This window comes from Elephantulus edwardii, unplaced genomic scaffold, assembly GCF_000299155.1.
Source record: "Elephantulus edwardii isolate Elephantulus edwardi_28Jun2011 unplaced genomic scaffold, EleEdw1.0 scaffold00061, whole genome shotgun sequence".
NCBI lineage: Eukaryota > Metazoa > Chordata > Mammalia > Macroscelidea > Macroscelididae > Elephantulus > Elephantulus edwardii.
Window position 1 is genome coordinate 12,265,558 of NW_006399811.1, and position 22,755 is coordinate 12,288,312.

General features: G+C 42.6%; 1 protein-coding gene across 4 annotated transcripts in view; it reads left to right on the top strand.

The window, feature by feature from the left end:
• Nucleotides 1–22,755, top strand: part of CACNA1E (calcium channel, voltage-dependent, R type, alpha 1E subunit) — a 564,119-nt gene that overhangs the window by 426,856 nt on the left and 114,508 nt on the right. For 2 of the 4 annotated variants that reach the window (XM_006887740.1, XM_006887738.1), the window contains exons 15-21: nucleotides 5,024–5,096; nucleotides 5,875–5,992; nucleotides 8,084–8,151; nucleotides 9,801–9,898; nucleotides 18,239–18,295; nucleotides 19,446–20,090; nucleotides 21,103–21,413. In XM_006887740.1, the coding sequence (XP_006887802.1) occupies nucleotides 5,024–5,096; nucleotides 5,875–5,992; nucleotides 8,084–8,151; nucleotides 9,801–9,898; nucleotides 18,239–18,295; nucleotides 19,446–20,090; nucleotides 21,103–21,413 (1,370 nt within the window). The remainder of the gene's footprint in view (nucleotides 1–5,023; nucleotides 5,097–5,874; nucleotides 5,993–8,083; nucleotides 8,152–9,800; nucleotides 9,899–18,238; nucleotides 18,296–19,445; nucleotides 20,091–21,102; nucleotides 21,414–22,755) is intronic. The other 2 variants (XM_006887741.1, XM_006887739.1) reach the window with 1 other exon arrangement.

The window sequence follows — 22,755 nt, forward strand, 5'->3', positions numbered from 1 at the left end:
GGCAGTGTAGTAGGATTTTAAGTCAGGGAGTGAGATGCCTCCTACCGTTTTTCTATAAAAACCAGTGATTTTTATAATAAATGAATGTAATAGATCCTGATCTGCATCAGGAGATAACCTTCAAAAGTCCTGTTACACAAGGAAATAACCTTCAAAAGTCCTGTTACACAAAATAGGCAACAACAAAAGCAAACTCTATACACCTATAAGCAACATCAGACCAAGTGCAAACAGAATCATTTTTAAAATTTTAATTATTGTATTTGAGGTGAACATTTGCATGTCAAATTAAGTTTCCATTGAACAAATTTTCTAAAATTGTTTCATGGTATTAGAATTTCCATCCTGTTTCATTAATCTAGCTTTTCTACCTTTCCTCATCCTCTTTAGGGGGTAAGGGGGGTGAATGTTGACTTTTGGTCTAGTCTAGTTGATTGCTTAAGGGAATACTTTCACTTACTTTCACTTAATGACATTGTTTAACTTAGAAGTCAGTCAGTTTGCCTAAAAAGTGACTTTTGGAGGTAGCTTCAATTCCAAGTTAAGAGAGTTTTTAGGGCAGTATTCTTGGTGGGTGGGGTCATCCAATCTCTATATATCCAGTAAGTCTTTTCCTTATTTTAGGAATTTGTATTTTGTTTTCTATTTCTCTCCTACTCTACCTAAGACTTTTTGCTATATCCTTAGCTAGAATGGGTGGTACTTGAAGTGTTTATGGTTTATGTGACCTATTAGTCCTGTGAGTTAGTTTTAGTCTTTGATTTCCTTCATTCTTGTTTGTTTTGCTCTAAGTGAGAAATTTTATTTTATATGGCTACATGTGGAGACTAAGGTGTGTCTATACAAGCTATGGTCTTTGCAATCACTTGTTATGCGTCAATGAGTTGGACAATGACTAGGAAGGATAGAAGGAGAATTGATGCCTTTGAGCTGTGGTGCTGGAGAAGAGTATTGAATGTACCGTGAACTGCCAAGAAAACAAACAGATTCATCCTGGAGAAGGTTAAATCAGGCTGCTCTTTGGAGGCAAGGATTCTGTGGCTTCGTCTGACATACTTTGGACATGGTGTAAGGAGGGACAGGTCCTTGGAGAGGGACATCATGCTTGGGAGGGTGGAGGGACAGCACAAGAGGGGAAGACCCTCTATGAGATGGATTGATTCAGTGACTGGGGTAATCGGGAAGGGTGTGTCAGAGGCAGTGAGATTGGCACAGGATAGAGCACGGTTTAGGGCTGTTGTACATAAGGTCGCTATGAGTCGCAAACAACTCGACAGCACATAACAATAACAACATGGCTGCATGTCAACTTTTAAGATCCAAGATGCTACTCACCCAACTTTGATTTAATAACATTATCATTATGAACTATGTTATGAAACTTGACTGAGTTGTCATATGAAACTATGGTCTCAAATCTTTTCATTCAGTAAACTAAACCCCAGGGTATCTGTATATGTCTAAGAAGTCTCATTAACTGTGCCCTCATATGCTTTGTTTTAGATATGTGTTTGGATATGTGTGTAACACACATAAACATACAAACACATGCCTGTACATGCACATGCATGGACTGAGATATGCCTTCCTGTACACATCATTTCATGTCATTGCCATTGAGTAGTTAACGCTGTAGCATATAGCCTCAGACTTGAAGAGGCTATAAATTGCTTGGGAGGATATTTCCCATCCTTCTCTCAGGGAAGCACTGGTAGGTTTGAACCATCAGAGAGGTGCTGCCTTTGGGTTAGTGGCACAACTCCCTCTGGATCACACCATTATGAGAGCTCCTTTCCTATATTCATAGAGTGTCCATATCTATTTCTGTAAGCACATATATGTATTCTTAGTTGTTATTATTGTTGTTGGAAAAATGGTCTATAACATTTTCCTCCGTTCTGTTTTTAGTGTCTTTATTTTTGTTGCTCAAGTCCCTTTGTCAAGTTGTACTGATTTGTTCATATTAGGTATTATTTTTCCAATGACCAAAAATAACAAGTTTCTACTACCTAGTAAGTGATTCCCCCTCCCATCTCTGGTCCATCAAAGAACATTGCTTTCTGTGTATATACTTACTATTTTTCTTTGTAACTGACTTATTTCATTCACCATATGTCCTCTAGGTTCATCATACCCTCTTCATTTTTTATAGTTGCATAATCCATTTTATACGCGTACCGGAAATTTTTTTTATCCATTCATCCGTTGATGGGAACTTGGGTTGTTTCCCTTTTTGTGTTTTTGTGAAAATAATACAATGGACCTAGATGGAAAGGTCAGAGAAGACCTTCAACAAGTTGGATGGGCACAGTGACTGTAACAATGAACTTGAACATATCAGTGATGAGGAGGATGGTGCAGTACAGGGCACAGTTCAGACTGTTGTTCACAGGGTCACTATGAGCCATGGTTGACTAGATGGCGCCTAATCCAACTTTCATATCACTGCTTCCCTATCTCTAGGATACATACCTAGGAGTGGCATTTGCTAAATCGTGATTTTTCCCATTTTTAGCTTTTTGAAAAAGTACCATGCCATTTCCCGTAGTTGTCATACTATTTCACTTTTACTGTTTACTTTTTTTGATGGTACCTTTTTACAGAAGTGAGATGTTATCTAAACACAGTTTGGATTTGCGTAACTGTGTGAGCATCTCTTTGTGTATTGACTAGTCACTTGAAAATCCTTTGTAATGAGGATTCTGCTCGTGTCCTTGGCTCAGTTTAAAAGATTAAATTATCTTTTTGATGTTGAGTTACTGATGTTTTCCAGAAGCTTTAGATATTAGAACCTTATTATATATATGCCGTTGCCAAATATTTTCCCCCATTATATAGTTTGCTCTTTTACACTTTTGGTAAAATCTTCTAATAATCAATCCTAGATATTTCATTTTCAGGAAATTCTGGTTATCTGATTTACCTTCTGTAGTTCATGCATTTTTAGTTGTATGTGATAGTCTGTTTATGTAAAAAATTAATATCCCCCTGTGTTCTCTCCTAGGAACTTGATAGTTTTAACTTTAATCTTTAGGTCTTTGATCCAATTTGAGTTAACTTTTGTGTATGGTGCAAGATATTGATCCTGTTTCATTTTTCTTTAAATGGATATCTGGTTTTGACAGCACTACTTGTTATTTGACGTCAGTTGAAGACCAGCTGCCTATATTGTTGTTGTTGTTGTTGTGATGTGCCATCGAGTCAATCGTAGTGACTCTATGCCCAGTAGTTCTGAACTCTGCTCTATCTTGAACCAGTCTCACTGCCTCTGACACACTTACCCTCATCACCCCAGTTACTGTGTAAGTCCATCTCATCAGGGGTCTTCCTTGCCTGTGCTGTCCATCCATTCTTCTAAGCATGATGACCTTCTCCAAGGATTTGTCCCTCCAGGAAACTTGGTCAAAGTATGTCAGACAGAGCCTCAAAATTCTTGCCTCCAAGGAACAGCTTAGTTTCAGCCTCTCCAAGACATATGTGTTCATTCTCTTGGCAGTCCATGATATGCTCAATATTCTCCAGCACCACAGCTCAAAGGCATCAATTCTTCTGTCATCTTTGGTCATTGTCTACCTCTCTGATGCATAGCAAGTAATTGCAGAGATTATGCCCTGGAAGAGGTAAACCTTAGTCTCTAGTTTGACATCATTACTCTTCAGCACTCTGGAGAGGTCCCTGGCAGCAGATGGATGCATTTACCTCTGTATTTTCAATTCTGTTCCATTAATCTTTATGTCAGTCAACTAATACCAAATTCTTTTTATTACTGTGACTGTTGAGAAGTGTACTACTTTGTTCTATTTAATATTACTTTAGCTAGTTGTTGCTGCCTTCCTTTCCAAATAAAGTTGAAGGTTAGTGTTTACATTTCGTCAAATAATGTTGTTGAGTCCAAAGGTTGAGTCTTTATTCAGCTGGCAACAGAAGAAGTAGAAAGTCAGAAATAAGAGTAGACTATGAAATGTGTAAATAACCCCTTTCATGAATAATTCCCTCCTTTATCATGAAACCAGAAGAACTGGACAGTGCCCATTACCCTTACTGAACATTTTGATCAAATATTCCATAGACAAATTTTGATCAAAAGAAAGAAAATGCAGAACATATTTTCACATTTTCACATAATTCAGATAAACCCCTGAAACCATTGCAAAAGACTTGATATAAACTCCAGGGTATAGGTAAGTTCATGTTAAGGAATAAGAAATTGCTCAGAAAAGAAAGGTGATAATGGTCACCCAGTGTGACAGTACAGTCAGTGTCACTATATTGTACGTATAGAAACTGTTGAATTAATGTGTATTGTGTTGGGGTTAATCTGGACTAAAACATAATAAATGAAATTCAGGAGAAAATGAATGTCATTGGGATTTTCATGAGGGTTGCATTATAGCCACAGCCCACTGTGTGGTAGTTGTTGATATGTGCCATCAAGTCACCTACGACTCCTAATGACCCTGGGGGTAGAACTACTGGTAGTAGTGACATTTCCTCAATGTTGGATCTTCCTACCCATCTGTATAGAGTATTTTTCCATTTACGTAGGTCTCTTTTCATGGTCTTTTTAAAATTTTCCCTTTTAAATAGCTTACATCCTTATTTGTATTTATTCCATGATATTTTGCCTTTGTGGGGGGGTTGTTGTAAATGGATTTGCTTTCTAGATTTCTTTTTCAAAATTTTCTTTGTTACTGTAGAAGAACCCAACTAATTTTTGTGTGTTGATCTTAGACCTTGCCACTTTGCTGAATCCTTCTTTTAGTTCCAGTACCTTTCTCGTGGAATCTCTGTGATTTTCTTTGTACAAAATGCTGTCATCAGAAAATAAAGGTGTTTTTCTTTATATCCTCCGGTGTGGATACCTTTTCGTTTCCTTTCTTGACATATTGTGCTAAGACTTCAAGTACAATATTAAATTGCAGTTGGAAAATGAGCATCTTTGTGTTGTAATTTTTCTCAAAGAAAATACTTCAGATCTCCCTCTACTGAAAATAACTGTTGACTATTGATTTTGCCTTTTCAGATTTAACTTTAATGATGGAACTCCATCTGCAAATTTTGACACCTTTCCTGCAGCCATCATGACTGTATTTCAGGTATGAGACCAAATGAAATTTAAAAAAAATATGAATATAGGATGTCTTGAACTGCAATATGATGATTTGTTTGAGCATTGCGGGGCGGGGTTGCGGGGGGGTGGAGGAGGGGAATCCCCGTTTTCTTCTCTGATCTCTTCTATGGGAATTGGGTAACATACCTTGTTGAGTAATTATTACCGAACTTGTCTCTAGGGTTTCTGTAGCTTTATTTTTCCCCTGTATTAATAGAATTCTAGTGTGATTACCTTATTGGTCCTCTCCTTCTACTTTTTAGGTTGTTAGAGATAGTCTCAGAAATTCATTCAAGCATCACATTTACCGTTTTCTGAAATCCAGAATCATCTTTAGGCAGTAGCCATTGAATGCTGTAACTTCTGTATTCCCTAAAATCTGTTTGAGTCAAGGCACAGACAATATGGTGGTCTAAACTTCGAGAAAACCACTGCTGAGCCAGAATCGAACGCCAGACCAGAATTGAAGTTTACTGAAATGGAGATCAGGAAGTTCTTTCCAATAACGCTGCTGTCTCAGGAAATGCAGCCTGGAAGATCAGAGCTACAGCAATAATGAACATCCAATTTACTGCGAGGTTCAATAGAATAGGGTCTAGCAAAGGTGAAGGTGAAAGGGGCTCTGTAGCTGGAGGAATAGGATCTTGATTTTCTTTTTTTTATCATCTCAACCCACTCAAGTCTTTGATCTGCCTCGTGTTTTGTCTTTGTTTTGATTGTGTGTGTGTGTGTGTGTGTGTGTGTGTGTGTGTGTGTGTGTGTAGATTCTGACAGGTGAGGACTGGAATGAGGTGATGTACAATGGGATTCGTTCCCAGGGAGGAGTCAGCTCAGGCATGTGGTCAGCCATCTACTTCATTGTGCTCACCTTGTTTGGAAACTGTATCCTTTTTAAAGATGCTTCTGTTTATGCTTCTGCCTGTCTGCCTGGACCAACCAGCGTTTGAGAAGTAAGCAGTGGTAGTGGTTGTAGTGCTGCTGTCAATGGGATCTGTAGAGTGGGCACTGCTAGGTGTACTAAGGAAAACAAAGATTTGGAACTTCCATAATGGCTGGGCCCAGAAGACAATTGTAAACAAAATAGAGCATTACCTAAAGCTTTAGTGTGCACCAATAATAATACAGGAACTATTATTGGATGTTTGGAAGTACTGTATTCTGAAGAAATAAGAAAGGATAGAAATCAGTCCAGACTAGCGGATAGATCATAATATTAATGAATTCTTTATATGTTTATAAAAGCAGTGTCTGCATTATATAAAGAGCTCAAACCCATTAGGAATGTGCTCGATACTAAACATAGCTCACATTTATTGTACTTGTGAGACCCTATATTAAGTGCTTTTATGTGCTATTTACCCTGTGTGACTTAAAGAGAGGAAATAACTTGATCAAAGTCAAACATCTTGTAAGTTGCAAAAATGAGCTTGAAATCTAGTCCATATCACTCCAAAACTCATGCCTGGTCCAGGAGCTAAAACAGGAACAAATGTGTCTGAATGTCCTCCACCCAAGTGTGTGACCTTGGGAAAGTCACTTAATATCTAAGTTGATGTTTGTTTAACATATTAAAAGAAAAAGAATAGCGGTATCTGTTTCATTTTTTAGTTATGAAAATTAAGTGAGATAATCCTTATAAATGTGCTGTTTATGAATGTATATTGCTATGCATAAATAATGAGGTATTTTGGGTAAATGGGGCTTGCCTTGAATTGTAATTAGTGGAGTAAGAAAAGATAACCATATAATGCAATTATTGTTTTACATTTTCTATAGATTCACAGAGAAGAAATGTTCTTTCCTTTAAATTTTGTTTTGTTTTTATTTTTTATGCTGATTTACTTACAAAGTTTATATACATTGTTTTTCACACCAGATCTTTCCCTTTTCCTTTACTCATCCCTCCCTCCAAATGGTTTGCCTGACATTTTTATATGATTCACATTGGCATATTAGGTAAACATAAGAAACTCATATAAAGAAAGCCATGCAGTGAGTTTTAGAATGAGAGACCAGTTTGTCCCACTGGCACTGATTTTCCTGTTATTCTGACAGTAATCAGACCTAGACTTTTCTGCTAGAACCTGCTTTATGATCCAGTACACATGGACCTCAAAAAGACTTGAAAATTGGGATTTCATGGGTTGAAGTGAGTTGCTTAATGATTCTTGGCTGTTCTGTGATATTTTATTAAATGACATATTAGCTTGCTAGAACCCTAACAAGAATGAGAGAAGTAAATTAGTACCCTATTATTGAGATAGTGATGGGCTGTGAAGTTTCATCTTTGAGGATAAAATATTATGATACTTGTTGATGTGTGGTTGTGTGTCATTGAGATCTTTCTAATCATAATGCTCCTTCAGGACAGGCTAGAGTTTCCCCAGAGCCTAGAGTTCGTTGGGCTGTAGTCTTTACTGGAGTAGATCATCAGTTCTTTTGTTCTGTTGAGCTGGTGATGGGTTTGAACAAGAACCACCAACCTTTCAATTAGCAGTCAAGCAGTTAATCATTGTACCAGAGCTCCTGATATTTCATTTCCTTTAGGGCCATAATAGCACAATGTCCACTGGTCTGGGTGAGGTTCTATCCTAGCCTCTCAGAAAGGTAACGTGGAACTCATTGAATTCCCTCTGTAACCTGTTGCTTAATGGTCCTCTTGTTATTGCTGTGAGTAATGGCCTAAGCTAGAGTCTCCTCACTATCTTGGCCCCTTGTGTGATCTTATTCTGATCATTTCATTGTCCTGTAAAAAAGATATTTTCTGTGGAAGGAGGGGGAAAAAGAAAAGCATTTTCTTTCTCAGGACCATGTAGCCTTTTTCTTTCTCTTCCCAGTCTCTACCTCTGTGACTGTCTGGGGTGCCTTTGCTCCGTTAGTGTCCCAGGCAGAAAAGATACAAGATGATGCCCCACACCCCTCCAGAAACCTTATCCTTCTCTTACTTGCCCACCCTTAACTCATCACCCCCAGATACACTGCTGAACGTGTTCTTGGCCATTGCTGTGGACAATCTGGCCAATGCACAAGAGCTGACCAAGGTAAGCACTGCAATCTGGAAATTTGCTGGTTTTCTGATGCTTGTGGGTTCCCTTCCACTGTTGGGGTCCTGGAGAATAGAATACCTTCCAGGCCTAAGAAAGACTCATTTTGGAAACTTTTGGGTATTTGGAGAATCACACTTCTTGTTCATTTTCATGGGATTTGGTGAAATTCAGGTCTCTCTTGAGATTAGTTTGGTGTGCTTTTGTTGTTGTTGTTGCTTTTTAAAAATAACAGAATAATCTCTGTGAATGTTTTAAAAAAGGGACTTTGTAAAATTATGACAGAAGAGTAAAGGAAATAACCAGAACCATGGATGAATTTCTTGCTCCGCTACTGTGACCCTTATGGTGTGATTTCAACCATTTGTGTATGAAAAGAGGCAAGATCATCCCTGAGCCTGAGGCGTGGGCATGCCTCAGGACTCCTTAGGGAGTCCTAGTTGTGGTAGGAAATGTCTCTGAAGCCAGACACTACATTTCTGAAGGAGGTGATCCTTTATTTACTATGATTTAATACGTTAAGGGAGAAAACAGTACTAATTATAGTAGGATGGCCTGTGGAGTTGGGTGAAATCCTGGTGATATTCCTAAGCATCTTCTGTATTCTATGATTCCCTTCTTGTATCCTTAAGGGTCCTTTAATCTTCATGGTATAACAAGGAAGTAATCTTGAAAGTTAAGATTCCATCCTTCATGTGCCACTTCCTGGCTGTTTTAGCTTGGTGAGCTCTTTGATCTCCATTAACATTGGTTTCCTCTGGTGTAAAATGGAAATGATATCTAATGGTGACATTTAATAAGAGACCTAAACGTGTAAAAGGTGGCCATGTGGTGTTTTAAGGAAAGAGTATTCTCTACAAGCTCAGCCTTGCATTTCTCACAGGATTACTGTGATGATCGAGTATCAAAATGTTATTGTTGCTTTTGTTATGTGCCAGTGAATCAGAACCAACTCATAGCTGAGCCTTCTCAGAGGCAGTAAATTACACAGTAGGAGACTGCCAATCTTTCTCCCTCAGAGCAGCTGGTGAAGTTGAGCCATGGGCCTTTGGATTAACAGCACAACTCCTTACCACTAGGCCGCCAGTAATAATTACTCAGCCCCTGAGTAATAAAACAGTACATGTGAAAACATAGCATGTTATGAAGATGTAGGAATAATAGCTCTGGTCATTTTACCTGAATTGGTATCACTTCAAGGGGATGTAGGTAAGTGGACTTTCAGGTGAAGTGGTGAACATCATCATGAGGCCACTTTGCTTCATGGGCTGTCTATCCTCAGCACCTTACTTCAGGGGTGTCTGATGTGAAGAACCCTTCTTAGTCACTTCTCTAGCTTCCACGAACGTAGCCAGCTCTACTGAGGACTGAGGCAAACCTCCACCACTTCTCCTGAGAAACCTGTGGGCTGCGCAGAGACAAACATTATTGAACCCACCGAGGTTTTGGAGCACTGTAGATTACTTTTTATGTTTCCAAGCTGTCTCTGGACCTGGTCAGCTGAGATCACTGAATCATACTGTCATTTTCTGCCCTTCTGCTTGAGACCATGTCACCTAGTCGTCCAACTCCTTTTGTGTTGAACCAAAGGAAGGTTTCTTGCTTTATGAGAATTCTAGGAAAAGCTCTGTCTGCTTTGTGTCTAGGATGAACAGGAGGAAGAGGAGGCCTTCAACCAGAAGCATGCCCTACAGAAGGCCAAGGAGGTCAGCCCGATGTCCGCACCCAACATGCCTTCTATGGAGTGAGTCCTCTTTCCCCACTTCACTCACCCTGGGCTCCTGTGGTAACAGTTAATCAGCTCAACACGTGAAGGATGATGGGGGCATATCTGCTCTGTGTCAGGAACTGTACAAGGGAGTACAGCATGAGCGTGACAGCGTCTGTTCTTATGGAACTTTCATTTCCATCAAAGAGATAGATCATAAACACACGAGAAATGTGAAATAAGTACTATAAAATCTCTATAAAAAGAAAACTGAATATCAATGAGGCAGAAAGCAGCAAAAGTTGTAGAAAATATCTTAGGACAGGCAGCGAAGGATTCTCTGAGGAGGTGATATTTTATCTGAAACCTGAATGTGTTGTAAAAGGTGCTTGTATGATATTTTAAGGAAAGTTTCCCTACATGTTTAGCAAAGCGTAAATATGTGCGTAGTAAATGGAGGAAAAAAACAGGTCCAAGGAGGGGGCCTGAGGCATCTTATTGAGGTTCTTAAAGCATTAAATTATCATTTATTATTATTTTTTAACTTCTTGGTCTAATTGTGGCTATAAAAGAGTTTAAAGTAGAATGCTGGACTTGGTAATGACTTACAGTTTTAAAAGATCACTCTGTTCTGGGGCAAAAAAGGTTATAGGTACAAAGAGTAAAGACCGGGACACAGTACTATTAATATAAAGTAAGAAGACAGTGGTTTAGGTCATATTGGTGGCAGAAGAGGAGAAGAGAAGGAATCCCATTTAAGATATATTTTGTAACCAGAGCTAATGAGTTAAGGTAGGTTTGAAAAAAAGAAAAGAGGGGGGAAAGTGAAAAGCTACCTCCCAGGTTTTAAGCCACTTGAAGATGATGATGATGACAAGATAGATAGAGATACAGATATATAAATATTTCGAAGAATTGTAGCAATCCAAAGATTCTTTTTACCATATTGTTGTCATTGTTATTTAGATGTCATCAAGTCAAGTACGACTCATAGCAACCGCTATGAACAAAAGAGCCCTATTCTATCCTGTGCCGTCCTCACACACGAGAGCCTGTTGCAGCAGTCACCACGTCAATCCACTTCATCAAGGGTCTTCCTCTCCTTTGCTGACCCTCCACCCTTCCTAGCATCATGTCTTTCTCCAAGGAATAACCACTCTTAGTAACATGCTCAAAGTATGTGAGGCTTTGCCTCATCGTTCTTGCCTCTAAAGAGCACTCTGACTGCACCCTCTCTAAGACATATTTGTTCTTTTGGCCATCTATAGCATGTTCAGTGCTCATCACCAACAGCATAGTTCAAAGGCATCAATTCTTCTTCTGTCATCCTTATTCACTGTCCAGCTCTCAGATGCATAGCAAGTGACCAGAAAGACTATGGCCTGAATGAAACGCACCTTAGTCCTTGAACTGACATAATTACTCCTCAAAAATTGCATTTTTTCCCAGTGCAATGTGGCTCCTTATTTCCCGACTTCTAGTACTAAGGGTGTTAACTGTGAAGCTGTTGACAGTTTCAATCCCTTCTCCATCCAACATGATGTTGCCTATCAGTCCAGTGGTAAGAATGTTTGTTTTCTTTACATTAAAATGCAATCGGTACTGAAAGCTGCATTCTTTGATCTTCTGCAAGAAATGCTTCAAGTCCTCCTCACTTTCAGGAAGCATGGTTGTGTCATCTGCATAATGTAGGTTATTGATGAGTCTCCCTCCAATCCAGATGCAACACTTCTCTTCATAGAGTCCATCTTCTTAAATAATTTGCTCATCATACAGATTAAATAGGTATGGAGAGACAGTACAACCTAGACACTCCCTTCTTAATTTTAAACCATGTAGTGCTCCCCTGTTCTGTTTGCACAACAGCTTCCTTTTCCAGTTACAGTTTCCTCATGAGCACAATCAAGTGCTCTGGGATTCCCATCCTTCTCAATGTCAGCCACGCCTTGTTATGATCCACACAGTCAAAAGCCTTTGCACAGTCAATAAAGCACAAATAGACATTCTTGTGGTGTTCTTTACTTTCAGTCAGGATCCATCTGACATCAACAGTGATGTCCCTAGTGCCACAGCCTTTTCCTTTTTTTTAAAAAACAAAAAAAGGATGATTCTTCTTCTTCTTCTCCTCCTTCTTCTTCTTCTCCTCCTCCTCCTCCTCCTCCTTCTTCCTCTTCTTCCTCTTCTGTCAATTTACAGAGATTTTCTATTTCCATTCATTCATTGTTGCACTTTTATCCCTGCCTGCCCCTTCCCTCCAGTTCATTCTTCTCTTTGAAAAGTAAAAGAAAAATTATTTCATTGTTATACAATCCCTTCCGCCCAAGTCCACTCAACTATGCAACCTTCGTTCTGGACTCATGTCATGACAATAATACCTAATCATATATTCCTTTTAAACAGTTCTCTCTCTCATAAGCCTCTTCTCAATCCTGCTTAGACTTCTGACAGTTTCTTACCTATGTACTGTTCAGCCATTTTTTAATGGTCTTCAGCAGTATTTTGCTTGTATGTGATATTAATGATGTTGTTTCAGTTGGATCACCATTTTTGGGAGTGGGAACAAATATGGACCTCTTCCAATCTGTTGGCCAGACAGCTTTCCTCCAAATTTCCTGACATAGAATTGTCAGCAAATATAATGCTGCATCTTAATTGAAGCAAGTCTATTGGTATCCCATCTATTTCTGGCACGTATTTTTGCCAGTGTCTTCAGTGCAGCTTCTACTTCCTCCTTCATTACCATTGGCTCCTGTTCATATGGTATGTCCTAAAATTTTTCAGTGTCAGTTCTTTCTGGTACAGTGGTTCTGTGCATTCTCTCCATCTTCTTTTGAGGCTTTCTGGATCATTGAGTGGATTGCCCATAGCATCTTTTAGTATTGCCACATGAGGCTTAAATTTGATTTTAGTTCTCTCAGCTTGAGAAATGCAGGGCGAGTTCTTTCCTTTTTATTCTCCAATCCCAGCTCTTCACACATTCCACTATAATATTTTGCTTTGTTCTCCTGAGCAGCCCTTTGAAATCTTCAATTCAGCTCTTTTGTTTCAGCATGTTTTCCTTTTGTTTTGGCTTCTCAATACTCCAGTGCAATTTTTAGTCTCTTTTGACATTCATTTCAATTTTTTTCTTTCTCCTCTGTTTTTGTAATGACCTTTTGCTTTCTTTATGGATGATATCTGGTCTTCATGCTCATCTGGTCTTCAATTGTTAGTGTTTAATGTCTCAAACCTATTCCTAAGATGTTCTTGAAATTCAGATGGAATTGATTTCAAGATCATATTTGGTTCCTGTGGACTTACTTAATTTTCTTTGGCCTCAATTTGAACTTGCATATGAGTAATTGATGGTCTGACCCCGAGTCTGCTCCTGGCCTAGTTTTGACTGCCGATATTGAGCTTCTCCAATGAGTTCTTCCACAAATGTAATAATTCTGATTCCTGTGCAGCCCATTGGATGAAATCTATATGTACAGTCATTATTTATGTCTTTTTAAAAAGGTATTTGCAATGAATAAATAATTGTAGATATAAAATTCAGTTATTTTATTTCCAGACTCATTTCTATCACCAAACCCATATTTTCCAACTACTGTCCCTTCTTCACTGTTTCCTACTTTTGCATTCCAGTCACCAGTTATCATTAACACATCTTGTTTGCATATTTGTTCAATTTTGGACTGCACAATTTGGTAAGAATTACCAATTTCTTCCTCTTTGGCTCCAAATGTATGAACATCTATTTGAATATTAGTCATATTAATGGATCTTCCTTGCATTTGTATGGATATTATCACTCACATTGTATTTCAGGATAGAATTTGCAGTTGACTTTTTGACTATGAATGAAACACCGTTCTTCTTCTGTTTTTCATTTCAAGCATAATATGCCTTATTATTATCTGATTCAAAGTGGCCAAAACTTGTCCATCTCATCTCACTAATGCCTAGTATATGGATGTTCATTTGTTCTATCTCATTTTTAACAATATCCAGTCTTCCAGCATCTAAGTTATGTACATTCCATGTTCTAATTATTAAATCATATTTGTTATTGTTTTTCCTCATTTCAACTGACTTCCAGTCTGGGGTCTATGACTGCACTAATGACTACATTACTGTAATTATCCTTGTTCCTCTAGTGTTCATGGGGGTTTTCAAAGTGTTTTAGAAGTGCATGTCAATACTGCTTCCTAGTCTGTCTCAATCTGGGAGCTCTACAAAACTCTGTCCACCATGAGTAACCCTTACGGCCTTTGACACACCAGGGGCACAGCTTTCAGTATCATAGAAACCCCAAGTTATCTCAGTACAGCAAACTGACAGACAAGTACTGTACCTGTTAGAACAATGTTCTCCCCAAACATTATTAACACCAGGCTCTTGGGCCACACTTGATTGTTAATGAAATTTTAAAAATGACCAAAGAGTTTACATCTAACTTTCTTCAGCCCACAGCTAATTGTTAACTAAATCCAAAAGACCAATAAACTTACGCTTGATTGTTAATGAAATAAAATTAACCAAGCAGTTTTCACCCAACTTTCAATTATATCAAAACAACCTACCCTCCAGAATCCAGCTCCTTCACACATGAGGCTTCAAGCATTTAAAATATCTAAGTGGAGATTTTGCATGGGCCATTGGATACTTGAGCCTAAAACTTTAAAGAAACAGTGGCCCGGGAGATTGTGTGTTGAGAAAAACTGAGCATAGAGGTCCCAAGAATGCCAGTGTTTAAAGGACTAGCAGAGGAGAAACCAGCCATAGAAACTGATGAAGCATCCCAGAGTTAGAAAGGAAAACGAGCATGTCCCAGGTACCTCTGGATGAAAACTTTTCAGAAAGGAGCAACGTAACAATGATTGAAAATACATTTGGCAAATTGTATGTGATGAAGACAGAGAAATAACCATTGAGTTTTCCAGGTCAGACTTACCAGTGTCCTCTAGAAAGGCAGGTTCAGCAGCCTAGTGAGAACAGAAAGAAGCTGAAGTTTGCTGGAGAGGGAATAGGAGCTGAGAAAGCTGAAGAACAAGCTGAACATCTTGCACAGATCCAGCCTGGACCTTTACAATCTTTACTTGATGGTAGAACTGCAACAGGCCCTGCATGGAACTAAACTGGGCATGATCAGAGAGTTAGGGTTGGAGGAGAGGCTCACCAGTGTTGGGGGAGAGGCCAGCAGACAACTACAACCATAACATACCTGTTGGTGCTTCTGGGCTTACGGAAGCTTAGGGTACCTATGTGGAAATCTCACACCTCTGGGAGTTATTGTTGTTGTTATGTGCCACTGAATCAGAACCAACTCATAGGTGACCTGGCAGTGGGTTTCCAGAGGCAGTAAATCACATGGGAGAAGCTCGTGGATTCTAACCACAAGCCTTTGAATTGGCAGGGCAACTCTTTGCCACTAAGCCACCTGAGTTCCCTAAGTGGAATCTATCCTGGCAAGAGGCCCTGCCACCCATCAGCTGCAGTCCAGAATGAGGAAGCACTTCTTTTCACAGAGCCTGTGTGAGGAGGCTGCTGCAGAGCCTCTGCCTCCTCCTGAGGGCATTTCAGCATCTGTGAAGGATCTCCCCTACCTTCAAGTAGTCACTTGCCTATGCTTGCCTTAGAAGGACCTGGCTCTAGTCCCATTCTCTGCTAAGTGAGAAAAACTACCTCTTTAAAAAAGAAAAAAAGAAAAGGTGTTGAAGATTGATGAGGAAGGGCAAAACATCCCCCCACCCCCATCATGATCTTAAACCACATCTTTCCAAAGTTCAAGAATTTGGGTTCAAACACACGTGCACACATACATAAGCACATACATCCAAAAATGCTGACAGATAGAAGTGACTGTTACCTGAGAGTGCTCACTGCCATCCAGCCAATTCTAATTCCTGATGACTTTTCATAGGCTAGAAATCTTAAAGAGAGAAGACTGCCTTACTGTTGCTATAGAGAGTGCTGGGTGGGTTTGAACTACCCACCTTTTGGTTAACGGTCCAGTATATACCCTACTGTGTCACCAGGGCTCCTTCACTTAGGAATCGGTGGTTTTATTTGCTGGAATGAGGAATCTTGGGGAGAAATAGGCTTGGGTAGATGTGAGTGGAAAGTGGGAAGATGCTTGGCCCAGAGTAGAAAGTCAGTGTTTGTGGAGGGACAAATGAATGAAATACCAGTAGGCACAGGGGCATGGGTATCAAGCAGTGTGTGTGTCAGAGCTTAGCACAGTGCAAAGGAGGGCTACAAACATTCAAGTCGAATGGATACCCAGGTTTGATTGTGCTACATGTGCTGTGAGGATGGGGGCTGCTCGTGTGAACTACCTCGTGGGGGGGGCGCTTCTTTTGGGTATAGGCAGGACTGCTAATTTATGAATGATCACAAAACTAAGTGTGGATGTGAATATCTGTGGGGAAAATGCACCAGGAACAGTATTACAAATTTGGAAACCAAATTGCTTGAACACTAATCATAGTTGCATCATCATGCTCTCTGCCCTTGGAGGGAATTAGAATCCAAGCATCTGTTTCCCCATCTTTGAAATGGGAAGAATAAAGCTTTCCCTCTTACTCCACAAGGTTATTATGGTAATTGTCATTGAGTTATTGAGGTAGGTGAGGGCACATTCGTATGAGCTGGAGTTACGTGGATATATCTTTGTGATTTTGGTTTGCTGGTAGGGGTGTGCGTTTGGATCACTGAATATGAATGAAGAGTTGAAGGGTATTTGGAATTGTGTGTTTGTTTTGTGAGGTAACTAGAGGTCATGTGTCTGTGTGAGTGTGTGTGTGTGTGTGTGTGTGTGTGTGTGAGAAAGAGAGAGAGAGAGAGAGAAAGGAAAAGGGAGAATGAGAACGTTTCCTCAATTACTGGTTTTTTAAATTTAGCATATCCTTGTAAACAACACATACGTGCATATAATGTATACATGAAAAATGAATGCAAAGGAAGTTGCATGGTTTGTGAAAACAGCAAGGTGTGCATCATTTATGTGAAAATATAGTACACTCTTAAACACACATGATTCTGTAGGACTGGCATTTGAATATCTGAGAATTTGCAAATGGTATAATGTGCTCTTCTTAGCTATTGTGCATGCTGGCTTACTGAGATGGGTATTTCCTTTCCTATGTGCTCCCATGCATCTGGGCACATCTCCCACCCCCTCCTGTGCATAACAACACTGCAGACTGCTTATGCTTAAGGATTATCACACATGCATTTGCACAGTGAAGCCTGCACTGTTGGGTGCTCTTGTGAAGCTAGCCACCTATGCATTGTGTCCCCTATAGACACCTAGAGTGAGGCTCCAAACCAGCTGCCTCTGCCTCCTCAGTCCCATTGTGAATGATCACAAAACTCTCCTACAGATATGAGATATGGCACATAAGCAGTGTTACTCTGCCTGGCATGTTCTTCCTTCATGAGTGCCAGTTTTACTGAGGAAGGCATGGCAACCTCCCAGGTGGGCTCCATGGGCCTGGCTGGATCTGTCAGTCGAGGCGCTGTGCTGGCTTACTCTGAGAGTGATAAGGATGCATTGTCCTCTGTCTCAGCACTGTTCCTGCATTCAACTCACAGACTCATTTTTCCAGCATGCTGTTAGTCTTCAAAGACTCTGTCCACTTTATCTCTGACCTTCCATTGACCTTATGCAAGCCTGCGGATGAATATTTCCTCTGTGCAAAGCTAATGAGGTTAATACTGTGCTTTGCCCAGAGGAGCCGACCAACCCTTCAAGGCCTCCGACCAAACCTTCAAGGCCTCCAGCCAGGTCCACTGAATTGCACAAAGGCATGGGGCACCGTTATGGGATTACAAAAAAAGCTGCATGTGCAGGGGCAGTGCTCCATTTGACTCTGGGCTGCTTTTCTCCTCTCATAGCGGCCTTTGTCAAGTGCATAACCCAGCATGTGTTCCCTTGCCTGTTTTGTGAGATTAAGACAGGGTCTGCCATGGGAGAGAGAGGAGTTGAGACAGTTACACCCAGGTGAATGTGCAGTGATAGCCGAGAAGTGACTGGAGGAGAATGTAGTGATTCTTCCAAGTTTGCTGGATGTCCAAAAGAGGCCTCAGCTGGATATGCAGATGAACTTTATGCGCCTGGAACTGTAGATTATATTAAGTAGTATTTCCTTTGTGTCTCCGCCTGGGTGCTATAAAAAAAAGATCGACACATTTAAACAGAGCAAGGAGTCCAAAGTCACTCCTATTAGAGAACTGAAGAGGCTGAGAGCCTGTGGAGGTCAAGCAGGCACTTGGAGAATGTTCAGTCGTGCAGAGGACTGGGTTCCTCGCTCTGGAAATCTGCTGGTGGCTGTGGGGCTTGAGATGCCTAGAGGCTGGGGTGAACTGAACCTGTTCGTTTTTCTTTCCCAGAAGAGACAGAAGGAGAAGACACCACATGTCGATGTGGGAGCCACGCAGCAGCCACCTGTATGTGTGTACCGGTTTGCGTGTTTGTGAGTGGTTAAGTGTGGGCACGGGGACCATGTGTCTTTGTCCTCGCCCTGGACAAAGTGGCATTGGCTGTGCACATCAGCGTGTGCCTAGGTGTGAGCGTGTGTGCGTGCGTGCGTCTGTGCACATGGTTTGTGAATATGCCCCCTGCCCCTGTTCACACGTGCTTACATTGGTGTGTGTCCAGCATACATGAACCTGTGTATTGTTTGCTGTGCTGTTTGGCCTGTGTGTTGGCGTTGATGATCCGTGTTGGTGGGTGTACCTTTTATGTAGGAGTCGTAAACAGCTATGTGTATGCCTCAGTGAGGGTGTGTGTGTGGGCGCATGTGTGTGTCCCCTGAACAGATTGTAGGTATGTGCCTTGGGGATGAGTGAGGTGGTAGGGTTTGTCGTCTGCTGTGTGAACCAGTGCCTGTGTGCCCTTCTGTGTGTGTCACCTTCATGTGTTCCTGCTGCCACCTGAATACTCACCTAGGCCCCCCTGAGTCGAAATGCTCACCTGTGGTTTTAATACGTGCTGATGGCGTCTGCACATTCAGAGACCCACAGCACTGCCTTGCTGCCAAGTGCGAGGCCTAGACTTTTTAAAGGTTAGGTCTCCTTGCTACTGAACTCACTCTTTGATGATACTTGGCCTTCAAACTTCTCTGCCCTTGCTCTCCTTGGCTGTAATCTGAAAGGGAAAGGAGACAGCAGTAAAGAAGAGGAAAGAGTCATGGGCAAAGGTTGAGGCCCTGAAAGCAAAGGAGAGCAAGGGAATGAAGAGCTTGTAACCCTTTATAACTTACGCCATCGGTACAGGCTTAAAGTTGTGCTGGCTCTTGGGACTCACTCCTGGGGCCGCTGTGCCCACTGCCCACCTGCCAGCCCCAGCCAGCCCACAGAGCAGGGGTGAGAGTGGAAAGTCCCAGGACTGAGAGGCACTGGCCCCAGGACCCACTCCTGTGTGGCTCTCTGCCCTCACCTCTCAGTGCTTGCTGTCTGCAGGTTCTGGGCTCTCCCATTTGCCCTCCCACTACGTGTCCCTCCATTTCCCCGTGGCCTCTGAGGGCTGCCCCAGGCCCTTGTGTCGCCCTCTGGTTGTAGGGTTCTGACCATGCCCCTCGCCCTTTCCCTTTGCCAGGAGGGAGCGGAGACGCCGGCACCACATGTCAGTGTGGGAGCAGAGAACCAGCCAGCTGCGGAGGCACATGCAGATGTCGAGCCAGGAGGCCCTCAACAAAGAGGAGGCCCCACCAATGAACCCCCTCAATCCTCTCAACCCTCTCAGCCCCCTCAACCCACTCAACGCCCACCCCAGCCTCTACCGGCGGCCCAGGCCCCTCGAGGGTCTAGGAGGCCTGGAGAAGTGCGAAGAGGAACGCATCAGCCGAGGGGGCTCCCTCAGAGGCGACGGAGGGGACCTGTCTAGTATCCTGGACAATCAGAGGAGCCCCTTGTCCCTGGGCAAACGGGAGCCACCATGGCTGTCCAGGCCCTGCCATGGGAACTGTGACCCCACCCAGCAGGAGGCAGGGGGAGGGGAGACGGTGGTGACTTTCGAGGACCGCGCCAGGCACAGGCAGAGCCAGCGGCGCAGCAGGCACCGGCGGGTCAGGACCGAAGGCAAGGAGCACTCCTCGGCCTCCCGAAGCCGCTCGGCCAGCCAGGAGCGGGGCCTGGACGAAGGTGTGCCCACCGACGGGGACAAGGAGCGAGAGCCCCGGGGCAGCCATGGGGGCAAGGAACCCACAATCCAAGAAGAGGAAAGGTCCCAGGATTTAAGGAGGTAAATTAGTCCCCAGAGTGCTCAAGAGTGGAAGCACACAGAGCAGGTGCTTGGAAGTATTCTGAATAAGGCTTTCTGAGCCGCAGTTTCCCTTTTTTGTAAAGTGAAGAAGATGCAAATGTGCATATTAAAACCTATGTGTGGTGAGCTCTGGTGGCCTAGTGGCAAGAAGTGCACTGCAATTCCAGAGGTGAGCAGTTCAAATCCACCAGATGCTCTGCTGGAGAAGGAGGGACAATCTCCTCCTGTACCAGTCAGATTCAGTGTGACGGTACATGCGCACGCGCGCGCACGCACACACACACACACATACACACACAAACAACCTATGTGTGAATATAATGGGAAGTGGGAGCTGGGCCCTTGAGGTCTTGGGTTTCTTTCTCCCTGTAGGACTTAGGCCGTGAGTGGGTGGCTGACTGTCCTCTGTCTGGCTGGGTGGATGTGAACTCAGAGGTTGGTAGGATCTAGTCCATGAGATCGGTCACCTGTGTGGCTCCTCGGCCCCCTCTTACCGTGCCCTCGTGCCGGGTTATCTATTCTTAGCTGCTTCCATGCCAAGACCTGTGGTGAACCTGTGTGTGTGTGGAGTGGATCTACACCATGGAGTTTCCAAGACTGTGACCTTTGAAAAGTGGCCTGGAAAACCTGTCTTCTAAGGCACCCTGAATGGGTTCAGAACACCAGACTTCTGGCTTTCTCAACTCATTGCTATCAAGTCAGAGCTGACTGAGATCAAGTCAGAGCTGAGAGCTGGCCTTCCAGGAGGTTTTGGAAACCTGTAACTTGTACAGGAAGAGATTGCCCACCTTTCTCCCAAGGACGTTCTAGTAGATTGGAAGTACCAGAGAGGGAATGCCTTTTGGCAGCACAGCTCCCACGCACATCCCACCAGAGCTCCCTACTCCTGTAGCCATCAAGCATGTCACCATTTGCAACATCAGGTGTATTAGCCGCATGGAACAGCTTCCTAAAGGCTGGGCACTAGCTCTGTCTTCTATTTTCTTGACAGGACCAACAGCTTAATGGTGCCCAGAGGTTCTGCTCTGGCAGAAGTCATTGATGAGGTGGACACACCCCTGGTCCCGCCCCATCCGGAAGTGAAAGTGGGAAAGGATGAGGCGCTGACAGAGCAGGAACCTGAGGGCAGCAGTGAGCAAGCCCTGCTGGGGGATGTGCAGCTGGACGTGGGCCGGGCCATCAGCCAGAGCGAGCCAGACCTGTCCTGCATCACACCCAACACGGACAAGGCCACAGAGAGCACCAGTGTCACCGTGGCCATCCCCGACGTGGGCCCGCTGGTGGATTCTACTGTGGTGCACAGTGAGCACTCAGTCCCTGATCCTTCTCGCACACTGCCCGTCGATCCTGGGGCTGGGGGCTTAGGGCATCACGGCCATTCCCATAGAGCCACCTTCAAAGTCCTAGCAAGGGGACTGAATCATTCATCAAGTATCAATGAGCAGCGGGTTTTCTCCCAGCTTGTTATTGTTGTTGTTGTTGTTGTGTGCCATCAAGTCAGAATTGACTCATAGCTTCCACTGGGTTTTCAGAGGCAGTTAATCACAAAAGGAGGAGATTGCCCATCCTTCTCCCACAGAGCAGCTGGTGAATTCAAATCACATGCCTTTGGGGGGGAAAATGTTGTTGAAATTGTCTCAATTTTTTTGCCCGTAAAATTCTCTTAAACTTTTGACCTCTGGGACCACATTAACATTTTCAGAGGGATCATAACTGATTATTACTCCAATGTATCTGTTTCAGTTCAATGTGTGACTATTTGAAGGTGTCACTCAGGACCACTGACATGCTCAGGGCAGGATAGGGAACGTCCCTGGACCTCTCACAGTTTCGTGAGTGGCCTCACGAATCCCCTAAGTCTCTCAAGGCCTCAGTCAGTCACTTATAACATGACAGTGTTACACTAGATGATTTTTATACTAACATTTTATGATTCTATAACTCTCACCAAGTCTTTTCTCCAAGGAGCTTTTAGTCACATATTCTCTTGATCACACCTCCTTCACAAGACGTTAATGTAAGAGACCTTAAAAGCACACAAGAACTTAATCGACTACTTCATCCCTCCATTAAGCTCACACCACTGAGCACCCCATCCCTGCTCTGAATCCACATCCCTATCTAGGCACTGACCCCATACCCTGTCCTTGCTCTGAATCTGCACCCCCATCTTGGCACTAACACCACACTCCATCCTTGTTCTGCATCTATACTCCCATTTAGGCACTGACCCCACATCCTATCCCTGCTCTGAATCCACACGCCCGTCTAGACACTGACCCCACAACCCTTCCCTGCTCTAATTTTGCCCTCCACCTCTGCTCTATTGCACCGTCCACTCTTTGATTGTTAAATTGTGACCACGGGGCTTTACTTTCCCCCGCTTCCCAAATTTTTCCCCATTTTTCTCCTCACATGAAAGTCCTTTCCTCTCCCTCCTCATTCAGTTTTCTTTTTCCCACTGCTCCATCTCAATTCTTTTAACTTCTCTACACTCAAAATGTCAACACCACTTAAAGAAGTAGCACTTCCACTGGTTGACCTGAACATGTTCTTAGTGTTTCCCAAGAATTTCTTTTGGTCTCTACTTCAGTTTGTATGCTAACTAATAAGAAAGAAAGATTTGTAATTTAAAAAAAAAAAA